At 34.7% G+C, this 13285-nt stretch overlaps 1 protein-coding gene across 2 annotated transcripts in view; it reads right to left on the reverse strand.

Moving 5' to 3' along the window:
• LOC149414230 (mediator of RNA polymerase II transcription subunit 28-like) overlaps positions 1 to 13285 on the reverse strand; it is a 41540-nt gene that overhangs the window by 12828 nt on the left and 15427 nt on the right. The window contains exon 5 of one of the 2 annotated variants that reach the window (XM_089644259.1): positions 12534 to 12674. The exons of the other annotated variant lie outside the window; for it this stretch is intronic. Coding sequence (XP_089500385.1) covers positions 12534 to 12674 — 141 coding nt within the window. The remainder of the gene's footprint in view (positions 1 to 12533; positions 12675 to 13285) is intronic. 2 annotated transcript variants of the gene reach the window in all.

Raw genomic sequence — 13285 nt, forward strand, 5'->3', positions numbered from 1 at the left:
CTGGGCAGCTAGCAGATTCCTAAGATTTGCAAACTCCAACGTTTTACCGGTAATGCTCCACGAGTATGTTTCGTACTATTACTTAGAATTGAAAGTCCCGTAGTCGCAGAATTCATAATGAATGCAAATATGGGATTTATTTCAGACTCGCTTTCAGGCAGTGTTAAACGAACGGGAGAATTTTTCAGCACGGAATTTAAATAGCGCGTTGTTTAAAGTGTGGTAAAATTGTAATACTATTTAGTCTGATTTTATTTTCTCTTTTAACCTTTCTTATCTGTGGTGTGTATTTACTACACATTGCTTTTAATAACTTTAATAACTCTATAAATATAATAAATTCTGGGTTCAGATTTTAGGTATTCCTCCGTTATACATTTATGCACTGAATTAAAAAATAATATTTTACATAGTTTTCAAATTCAATTAAAAATTAGATTTTTGTTAAAAATCAGAAACAAAAACACCAATACAATCAACCGTGTGACACTGCTACGCGAAGAGTGTGCGAGAAAATGACACGCTATTGATGTCCCGCTTTAGTTCGCTATGCGGGAACATGAGAAATCCACACGTCCGCAGTTGTATTTTGATTTAGACCATCGTTACTTACGACCGCATAGCTGTGTGTGTGCCAGCCGCCAGACAGTCGGACGCGGACCGTTGTTAGATGTGGACCCCTCGCACGTTTTTTTAGCATCTGCCGATGGTTTTTTCATGTTTTCAGCAATTAAATTACAATTATCATCCCTTTTGATATAAAATATAATAAACATAATCGATTAGCAATGACTATTCATATTTTTCCGATATTAAATCGCTTATTTTGTGATGTGTATTGACTACACAGCACCGGAACGCGTGGATTTTTTTAGCACAGTAAGGGAAAAGTTAAACAGATCTATTTGAATTTGACTTTTGTTTAAGGTAATGTAAATTTTCTTTAATCTTGGAAGCGGAAATTAACCCACTTCCCAACATCTGATCGAGCTGAAACTCGACAGAAAGACTCGTCATCGATAATAATGCATTCTATCAACGTTTGGTGGCAATCACGCACACACACGCAGACATACGTATTTCTCCGAAATCAGACGACATTACAACAGTTAATATACTGTAGGGTAAATTATAGGGAGTTTACATCTCCCGAAAATAATGACAACATTACTTTTACCCACATTCTTGTGTGGCTGGTATCACTGTGAACCTGCGCGCAATACCTCTCGCGGCAAATAATTCATTCTATCTCCAGTGGTCTAGCCGCCGGTTTAGCCCTAAAATCTCCTCTAACGCACGCGATCTGTTTTGTTCATAAAATTATTGTAATGTGAGTTTTGTTAAAATAAAAACTAAATTGAAGATATCGGAATTCTCATTATTGCACACCGAGAGTAATCACGCAACCTTGGATTCTGCGGATTGGAGAACCACAGAATCATTTAGCCAACAACCCATTTAAATTGGCGATAATACTAAATAAATGTCGGTCATACCCGATCGGCATTTGTCGAGGTTGGTGTAGAGTTTTCGACTTCAGTTTACGGGTAGGACCGTTCAATCCTCAGCCAAAAGTTTTAAAATATTAATATTATGGTAATTTTCACGGGTTAATTGTTTTATGAGAGATCACTACACTAACGCGCTTTAGCGAAATCCGCAACTGATCTCAATTAAGGCGATACCACACGTAGTAAGGGGCCGTTCAAGTATTATGTAAGCACTATAGGGGGGCAGGGGGGTCTTTGCTTTGCTTATTTTTGATGACATGGGGGGGCGGGGGGGTCGAGATAGTGATTACGTCAGCACTGCTCAGCAGTAGTTATTTTTTTTTACACATTGGCAACCCACACATTGTCTATGTTTGAAAACCGAATACATAGTCGGGGATTCCCACAAATAATTAATACGTTTAGGTACTCGCTTAAAAAACAGAATACATTAACAGAAAAATGCATATAGGTACCAATTTTTACGTAAGCATGCGAGTGGGGTGGGGGGGGTAAGAGCTTTGCTTACTTTTGGTGACAAGGGGGAAGAGGGGGTAAATAATTGTAATAAATCTGCTTACGTAATACTTGAACGGCCCCTAATGCAAAATCATGTGTTTTTGGTTTGAAAATTTGGTCGCCTAGAAATTTTTCAGATGCTTTAATTAAATACTGCGAGTAGAATACATCTTGGCCTTTGAAATAATCGAGTATTTTTTACATAAGTCTTTTTATAAGCCCAGAAAAATATAATGTATAAGGCCTATGCAAACTGCTTTAAAGTTCAAAATCTCCTACTTACGAACCCATTTTCGGTTATGATTTTATTGTATAATGTGGCAAATTAAGTTATTTATAAAATGATCGAAAAAAAATTTAATATTTATGCCTGAACATCCACAAAATAAAATAAAAGGCACTTTTTGGACATGTTTTTTTCTTGGATAAATCTAAACAGGCGGATGGTGTTAAGCGGGAATTTAAACCTTATCGCCATCTACGTAAGGGTTGTTATTGATAGCGGCTCAATTTAAAATATTACACGACGTAGTGCATCGCCTTAAGATGAGAATATTTACACATCTCAATAATAGTGTTATTGACTGTCCCAAATTCATAAAATAAAAAAGAAATATGAATCCAAAAAATTATAGTGCAAAACTAACGAACATAATATAAATAAACTTGTGTAGAAAACTATATACATAATACTTTTATAAAGCAGTGTTACCACAGGAAGCAAGATTCCAAAACCAACATAAAATAAAAAAGCAGAAAAAAAAAACAAAAGCATTTTATGCAAAAAAATATATTTAAAAAATCAAAAATACAAAAAAATATTAATAAACTTACATACTAAAAACATATATGAAATAAAATTTTGATCTGTAGAAAGACACCATTTTGATAAAGCCTTCAAAATTGACATTTTCAAAATTGGAACTGACGCATGTTTTGAAAATTATACTTTCAAATCCAGACAAGCGATAAAGTACCTATCTACAATAATATATCTTACAAGCAATGTTCCCTCTAAGACTAGTGCGGGTGTGTGGCCGCACATCTGTTAAGAATTGTCCGTACACATGTTTGCATCTTCCGCACAAACCTTGAAGAATCTCCAATATGAAGAAACATTATCGGATAAGGAAAATAGTCGTTGCATAATGTAAATTTATTGTTTTGTGGTACATCAACTTGATTACTTAATTTTATCTGCGCACGATTGTGCGTATTTGCGCACTAGCCTCTTTCTTCCTTTCATATTACAGGTATGTTACAGGCCGCGCACAGAATGAAAAAAATAGAGGGAACGTTGCTTACAAGATTATTTTTATTCTATATTTGAAACATGTAATAATGCATAATAAACACGTTTCGAAAGTGTAAAAACAAAATTTGTCAATTTCACTTTGCTAGTCAAGTTGCATCCTCTGATTTTTCACAGGTTACATATGCATAATAAACACGTTTCGAAAGTGTAAAAACAAAATTTGTCAATTTCACTTTGCTAGTCAAGTTGCATCCTCTGATTTTTCACAGGTAACGACTAGTAACTTCTGCATGTCAAATTTTATCAATGTAATTTCCCAGATCAAATTAAAACATATAAAATAAAAAGATTGTTTAAAAAAAAGCACAAATTATTAATATAAAAAAGCACATTTAGTTGGATATTAATTACAAAGCAAATTAGAAAAGCATTAGGTAAAACAGACTTACCCCAGTGCTTGTTGTATTCTGCGAGGATAGAATGTCAAATATATATATATATATATATACTAATTCATTATCTACATACAAGTTTTATGTCATCTTATAACTATGTAGTCATTTATGCCAACTTTTAACATATACAAACAGTCATCTATCAAAGCCTTTTATGACATCGTCAGTGTTAAGTCCAGTACTAAGGAAGAAATATTAATAAAAATATCCAGCAAGGACCATCTAGATATGCATGTATAATTTTAGTATAATAATGTATAATTTCAAAATTTAAAGGCACCAATCAATGCTGTACTGTTCTGAAAGTACTGTTCATGTACTGTTCAACTGAAAGTGCCAAAAAATATATATATACTCCGATATTGAACTTGCATAGACGAAATCCTATACCTATTTATCTATGTCAACTTGCAATATTTACTATCTATAAATATTTAATGTAATTTTACACCTAAATATTTATTTATGCCAGCTTGTAAAATCTACTATACAACAAAGACTTTTATGTCATCTTATATATCGTTATCTATGTCAACTTGTAACATTTGCCATCTAAAAACAGATAACTTATACATTTCTGTCATTAATGTCAACCGTGCACATTTGTCATCTTTGTAACATATGTCTACCTACACATGTCTATATCACCTAGCACCTAAATGGCAACTAGCACCTTCATGACATGTAACCATTGCATGTTTCTATGTCAACCAGCACCATAGTGACAACTTGCACAGTTCTATGTCAACTAGCACCTTAATGACAACCTGCACATTTATATGTCAATCATCACCATAGTGACAACTTGCGTATTTCTATGTCAATCAGCACCATAATGACAACTCGCACAGTTCTATGTCAACTAGCACCTTAATGACAACTTGCACATTTATATGTCAATCAGCACCATAGTGACAACTTGCGTATTTCTATGTCAATCAGCACCATAATGACAACTTGCACAGTTCTATGTCAACTAGCACCTCAATGACAACCTGCACGTTTCTATGTCAATCAGCACTACTTGCACAGTTCTATGCCAACTAACACCTTAATGACAACCTACACATTTCTACGTCAATCAGCACTATAATGACAACTTGCACAGTGCTATGCCAACTAACACCTGAATGACAACTTGCACAGTTCTATGTCAACTAACACCTCAATTACAATGCAACATTTCTATGTCGAAAAGCACACAAACAATCTTGCACACATTTTTCCATATCAACTAAACCTTTACAACGCTGGCCTTTTCTACAAAATCTATCGCAGAATGAGGCAGGTTTTGACACAATTTGTTGCAGCAAAACTCCATGGATCGCATATGCGATATCCGGGTACCGTACCATTCCGCCGATGGATCATTTACGCGACAGCGTAGATATAATTGGTTAAACTAGTTTAATATATTTCATTGATACATTCGCACTCGTTCAATCGAGTATTACGTTGATCCTTTTACAATAACATAATTTACATACATATATAAACAAAATACCTAATCTCAACTTTTAAACACATAAATGAACAATTTTTTTTTAAATAATCAGTCTTACAGGTTTCCATTCAATTTCAATTAATTTACACAATAATACGATTTGGTTCAAAATAGACTTAGAATGTGTATTTAATTTATATGTATCCGATACTGACGTCGTGTATTCACGTCGCAAACAACTTGGCGGGCACGGTCCGTACAAGCGGCTACCGAAACAAGGAGGCCCGCGTCGCCATCACCTCTCCAAACGTCAAAACTAGCTTTCACTACATCACTTTTTTTTTATATTAACTCCACACAGGAGGCCCTGAAGAAAATAATTTCCCTCAGGGCCTATGTCATCTTTGGGGATGCTGTGTGGAGGGTCTTTTTGTGGAGAGGAAGGAGTGAACATGGGTCTTGAAGAGTCCCATGTTGTAGGAGGGAGGAAACACAGAGGCCGGCAGTTCGTTCCACAGCCGAGCTGTTGAACTTAAGAAGGAATCGTAGAAGCGACCCGTTCTCATGTGACAAATGTCAACCGTGTACAAATGTTGGGCGCGCGTTTGGCGTGTATCCCGACTACGCACCGGTGCCGAAGGGATCAATGACGCTAGTTCCTCAGAGCATCTTCCATTGTAATACCGATAGAACAAGGACAGCATACCTACCTGACGCCTGTGCTCTAAAGATTGCAGTCCGTTTGTTAAGATTGGGGAATCTATCAAACGGACCGCCCGTTTTTGCACAGAGTCAAGGGTTTTTTTCAGGTATTTAGGGGCTCCGGACCAGAGATGGCTGCCGAATTCGACAGTAGGGCGCACTTGCGATTTGTACAGGGTCAGCAGTTGTGTACTATTAAAGTATCTGCGGGCCCTGTACAGTACGCCCAGCTTCTGAGAGGCCAACTTTACTCTGGCTTCGATGGAGCCCCCGTACCTGAGCTGGTCACTTATAGTTACACCAAGCATATCAATGGAAGGCCTGTTCGGAAGATTGCTTCCGTTGAAGGAGACTAGATTATCATTTGGATCCCTTTTGCTGCTGTAGCTGTCAATCAATTCGTCACCTCAGTTGTACAAGATTATAACTGACATTAGGCTGAACAGGCTTCTAATTTCGCCTCACCATGTTCCGAGGAGTCAATGTTTGCAAAGACGATTTCTCATAACTTCAGTAAAACATATTTTAAAAGAAAATATTTGATTAGAAAGTGGTCCCATCCTGGAATGGCATTAGGGATATGTAGTTAGAACCTTAAGCAATGAATTATTATGCCCTAGTTCTTTGCTTATGGTTCTATTTGCATGTTCAGGCATAAATCAGAAATCGGTAAATAGATTATGAGAAATGGTCTTTGCAAACTTTGACACTAATATCTCAGAACAAGATCTGTCCAAAATAGTCGACAATTTGTCGACTATTTTGTTCCTAGCATTGGTCTAAAGTAAACGCATTGTTACAAAATGGCCGACACGAGTAACGATGAGACTATAATGTTTATTAATTGCTTCGCCGTGTTCAATGTCTCCGCGATGGGAGCGGTCTCGCCAACGAGTGCGCCAAAATGTGGGCAAAGTGTGCCTGCGTACAAATCTCCGTAAAGATGTACGGCGGTAGTCGTCAAAATACTTGAATCGTCGAGAGTATCAGATAAATTATTTTGCATTTGCATTTTAATAAAACTTTTCCCAAACGGTCGATCGCGAGACAAATTTTGTTGGATTCCAAAAATTACGATTGCAAATTTTCAGATGGATGAAAAAATTTATATCCTCGTCAAAGGACAAATTGATTTTGCTAGATTCGTACAGGGTGGGGCAAAAGTAATCACACAATGTATTTGTGCTGTAATTTTTTTTTATGATAAACTTTGGTACTGCTTGTGAAATTTGTTTATTTAATCCATAATCGATTCATGTCTTGTCGATTTGTATTCTGCGTTTGTTTACTTCACAAATTTCAAAACCGAATTGACATTTGGCGCCATTTGCAAAAGTAATAGCGTTTTCCAATAGGGTGATTACTTTTGCCCCATCCTGTACTTATCTGTTAATTTTTTAAGCCGTTGACACGTTCTGGCATGACGACAATATTGTGCGGCACTATTTGTTCGCGCAATTTTGTACTACGGTGCCGTCTCATATGTTAAGACGTTAACCGTCAAGTAGTCGCAGTTAATGATGCGATTTAATGGCCAAAGTTTGAAGAAATAAAAAAAATCACAGCAAAAATTCTTTTTCGAAGTCAATCTTTATGAAAATTAGGATAAAAACCTCAAAAACCTTTATAAACCAACACTAAAAAATGAAATGTTGATTGAAATAGATACAGCCGTGTTTAGTTTGCAGATTAGGTACTAGTCAGGAACGCCTAATCTTCCTCTTTCTTCTTAATTCAACCTCACAGCAATCCCCAAACAGGTGTGTAATAGATCCACTAGCTCCAGTCAGTTAAAATCTTGCTTGTAACTTAATTTAAAAAATTAAAATTGCTGTCAAGATACACTCATTTTATAAAGAAAAAAATGAGTCAATTAATTACACGTCAGTGTAGTCTATTTTGAACCAAAGCAAAAAAATATATTTTACATAATAGGTGGTGCAGGAAAAGCATTTTAAAGAGACCCTTGTTAGTGAAGTGGCGTACTGGATGTATCAAAAAAAAATTAAATTTAGTATCAATTTTGTTTTTGTTAGCAAGCTGAATTGTCGAATTGAATCGCGAATTTGAATTTAAATGTAATTGACAAGCGTGTCGCTACGCACCCAGTATTTTTGTGCATTTACAGCGTAAGAGGGGACTGAGATACACAAATATATTTAAACGTGTCCTCTTTAAAATGATTTGCCTGTACATACATTTTATAAAGCTAAAAATAATTACACAAATCTCAAAATGTCAAATATTGACATATTTTTGGAAAAAGTCATATTTCAATATTTTTCAACTACAGGGAGTAGAATTTCCCTGGTAAGAGACAATCACATCAAATCAGAATTAAAACAATTCCTTAAATGGCTTTAGCTATGTTTAGTGATAAAATTGTTGTTGTTATTAATAATAAAAAAGAAATATGTATGTACTTCCAATATATTAACAAAATAAGACAATTTAAGCTCACTAATACAAATCAGAAAAAAAACGTAAATAATCCATTAAAAAAAAAAAAGCATAATATACAAATATAAAAAAAATAATCCATTACGAGACAAAATAAATACTGCAGATAATTTTTTTTATTTGGATTTCATTCTAGTGGGAGAGATATGTAGATACTTCCAGTATCACCCTGGTGAAAAAGAACCAATCTCCTATCTGTCCCCAAAACATTCCCAAAGGTACCATAATCCCACTGGCTTTTAGAAATTGACACTCTTCAGCAGTTATACAAAAAAAAAAAAGATATCAAAATATAAATAAAGCAAAAATTAGAAAGTAAATTATTTCAAGGCGACGCACTGCGAAGTGATGCTAAATCATATGTTTTTGGTTATTATCACATGTTGCGCAAAAAACATCCTTGACCTTTAAAAAACTCGATAATTTGCCTCAAATATTTATATTGGATTCATTAATAAAATCCTTAAAATAGCCAAAATTAATAATTCATATTTCGCGCCGCTATCGTAACAATCGGTTTAACTTTAAAAATTATTTCTTATTATGTATTTATTATATGAACGAGTTAAAAATGAAGGTACAGTTTTCTTACAAAATTCCCCAAACAAAACGATTCTGTTAAAATATCGAGTTCTCTCAATCAAAATGTGGTTAGCGTTTTTGACAACCTTTTTCACGATTGATAATAAAATTTAATTATTTAGAAAAATGAATGTTTATTTTAAATGCGTACACCTTAAAAATAATTTTATCTAGTTTCTAAAACAGTATTTTTTTTTACTGAAAATTAAAAAATAAGATATATATAGCGCATTTTAAATACACCGAAAACATTGCAAACAAGTACTGAAAGGTAAAAGTGTAAAATCACCTACTTTCGAACACCCTTTTGAGACAATGATCAGAAAACATTGTAATATTTGTGTCTCAACTTCACAAAATAAAATAAAACACGCTTTTTTCAACCTTATCGCCATCTGCGTAAGCACTGTTATTGTTAGTGACCTGATTCCGAATGTTACACGACGTGGTGCATCGCCTTAAGTGTGATTTTAATTATACAGGGTTTTCCAATAAGAGGTGTTATTTTGAATAGCCCGCTATTTCGGTAGATGTTACTTTTGATGCTGTCTTTTTTTTGACATTTGACAAGTAGAAACTACGCCATTAATAAAAATGGAACGATACACGCTTCAACAACGCATGGAAATTATTAAAATCCACTGTTATTAATTATTAAAATTCCATCGAAAAATCATCTTGAATGATGAGGCCCATTTCCACCTCGGTGGCTTCGTCAACAAGCAAAATTGTCGCATCTGTACTCGGAAAACCCAAGAGTTATTGTGTGACTGGTGCGATTTATAGTCCGGCAGAGTCATTGGACCTTACTTTTTCGAAAATGAGGCTGGAGCAACAGTTACGGTGAATGGATTACGCTATCGAGAGATGATTAATGATTTTTTATGGCCGGAATTGGATGGTATTGATCTGGACAATGTTTACTTTCAACAAGACGGCGCTACGTGCCACACAAGCAACGAAACCATTGATCTTTTACGATCGAATATCAAAATAACACCTCTTATTGGAAAACCCTGTATAATAATAAATTTTTTAATCAATTCTTAATTAATTTTTTTGAGTATAAATTATTTACAACAAGAAAAAATACCACACTGTAAAAATAATATCGACTAATGTTAGTAAAAATATAAAAATTAAATATATTGTACAAAAATATTTGTATTGATAGCATTATTAATCAGAAAACACAGATAAAATTAGCAAAGCCACACTGAATAGATTAACCGAAGCAAGTGTATTGTTAGCGTGTCCATATATCAGATTTAAGTGCAATTTTATCTTACTTTAGTTGAAATTGACCAAATAATAACAGATGATCAAATTCAGTTGTTTGGGACTTAGGAGTTGATAGGTCTTATACAAAACCTGGTTGTGTTACACAGAGTCATTAACAACTTAATTGACAGTCCTGCCATCGTTGCCACTATATAACCAGAGATGTGCTTTATTTCAAATAAATCCATTTCAAATGGAAATGCAAAATGCAAAATGGGTATTTTCCATTTTGCATTTTAAATGCTTTTCTAAAAACCATTATGCATTTTAAATGCTTTTCTCAATGCATTTTCCATTTTAAATGCTTTTTTGCAACATTCTTCCTACTATCTCCACTCATCTTTTTTTCATAAGCCCCAAATATCAGTCGGTCCTCAACCTCGCTATGAGAGATAATTTACATTTGTCAAGTTGCTCCCTGGTAGGAGCCCTGGCAATTGAGTGATACCATTACAAAAAATACTGATTCAAATACTGAACATGGGGCCATGACGCTGTAATATTAAATGTTAGATAGCAGTTTCTATGTTTTTAAGTTGGCAACATTAGTCCTGCGCAAATTTTTTGTGGTTTCATAATCCGTAGTCGTGGTGTTTTTGGATTTACCATCATGTAATATGTTTGTTCTACATTGATGTCCATTATTAAATGACAAAATTGTTTAAAAATTCTATAATTATTTTGATTGTTTGACCTGAGAAACCATTTTGCATTTTCAATGCATTTTGAAAATAGGTATTTTGCATTTTGCATTTGAAATGCTTTTCTAAAAACCATTTTGCATTTTGCATTTTCAAATGGAAAAGTTTTGACCCATTTCCATTTTGCATTTCAAATGGTTTTGGGTACCCATTTTGCACATCTCTGAATATAACATTCTTCTGCAATACATACACCATCAGACACACTCACTGACCAATAGGATGCACGATCTGGGCAACAAGTTTGGGAGTACTATTGATATATTTATTGACTCCATTTATAGTAGAAAGCGTAATCTATACCAGCGCTTTGTTGAATCCTACAAATTAGAGTAGCGTTTGTAATGTAGTTTTACTGATTTGTCTTATATGTAGTACTGTTCTAGTTTCTATATTATTTTATGTTACTGTTACATGATTAATTAATATTGTTTCATATTCAGTTTACTGTTATTTCATGCTTTTTTTGTATAATTCTCGAAAGCTCACTAGTTCTTAAAATCCATGTAAAATAGGCGACACGTTAATCACGTTTTCTTTTGAATCGATCACAGTTCGATCAGTTGATCTATTCAGCGAGTGCTAAAAATAATACAAGACCCAAAAGCAATTTTTATATCATATTAGATTCGTAATAGCATTGTTTGATAGCATGGCATTCCGATAACAGCTACGGCAATAACAACTAAACAACCTGATAGCACTATTTACAACACTCTGGTTCGTTATAGCATTGTTTGTTCCGTAATAGCTACGGTAATAACATTTGAACCATTGTTCATAACACAGATCCTTCGGCACTTATTTAAACAAAATCGGTGATAAGCTTGTTATTGGTGATTCATGATAACGGGGACAATAGCGCCATTAATGGTGCCAACGACACCATTTAAATGGGGCTATGCTGATCTCTTTGTAAAAGTATCGTTGATACCAGCCTAAAGAAGAAGAAAACAAAACGGCATATTATTTAGATGTTTAAGTGGTGCCGTTGGCATGTTTCATAACAAAAGGTGACGATTACGGTGCTAAAAAACAAGAATGATACCAAAACATGTAGAAAAAATCATAATAAAGTGTTGATAAATGGTCTAGAGAGAAAACATAAGGTGCTGATAACAGTGCTAAAAAATAAATATTATACTTAAACAATATGTAGATTAAAATAATAATATAGGGCTGCTTGTAAAAATAGTGCTACGAGCTAATAATTAAAAATGGTCATCGTTAGTTAGCCAATAGCATAATTAAAAATTGCAAGAATCATTACGAGAAACAACCGTGGTTACGAGCGACCACCTTCATTATGAGAGACAGTGAATATTACGTGTGACAACTGTCATTACGAGAGACAATCATCAGTAGAAGTGACAACTGTCATTATGGAGAGACAATTACCATTACGAGACACAAATATCATTAAGAAAGACAGTTATAATTACGAAATACAATGGAAATTATGTGTGATAGCTGTCATTACGAGAGACAATCACTATTACAAGAAATAATCATCATTATGAGAGACAATGAACATTGTTATGTGTGACAACAACTGTCGTTACGAGAGACAATCACCATTACAAGTGACCACTGTCATTACGCGACAATCATCATCAGTGCCAACAGTCATAATGGCTCCCTGACCTGCTGCATGGCGTGCTGCTGCTGATGCAGCTGTTGCAACTGCTGTAGCTGCGCCATCTGCTGTTGCTGCTGTTGCTGTTGTTGCTGTTGTTGCTGCTGCAGCTGCCCCACTTGTTGCTGCTGCTGTTGTTGTTGTTGACCCTGCGAGAGAGAGAGACACTAGCATAGAGTTGCTCCTGAAGCGGACGGTGCCGAACACTATATACCAACAATACATAAAATACAGTCAATGTAACATTTAAGTAGAGTACTTACTTAACCTCTGTCGACTGTAAAGTGAGGTTAGTATAAAAATCAGAGTTAAAACACATTGGGAAGGAATTTAAGCATGATACTGTCAGTATTGTTAAGGTTTAAAACTTTCCATTCTCTCTTTTTTAGAGTGGTTCTAAGGCCATGGTTTTTAATCCGCGATGTAACTAAAACCATAAAAGAGATGAGTTTGTGAAAAGGAAGGTTGAAAAAAACCCGAGTATTTCGATCTGTTCACCAAACACGGCTAAAGTTTTGATTCGGAATGGTGGTCTTTCACCAAGGCAATACTGACAGTAGTAGACAATACTGCATGTGGTTAACCTCTGTTCCAAATTTTAATAACTGTTAATTAAACAACTGAAAACAGTAGATTTTAACCACGGTCTTAGCGGTATTGAAGAACACCATTAACCTCTCAGACAAAGACATTTATATACTATGTGTTCCTTTGAGAATTGTCAAAACGTGATAATTTTTGTGTTATTTACGAGTTTTGC

The sequence above is a fragment of the Hesperophylax consimilis genome, chromosome 20, assembly GCF_061612785.1.
Source record: "Hesperophylax consimilis isolate HC1 chromosome 20, BYU_Hcon_1.0, whole genome shotgun sequence".
NCBI lineage: Eukaryota > Metazoa > Arthropoda > Insecta > Trichoptera > Limnephilidae > Hesperophylax > Hesperophylax consimilis.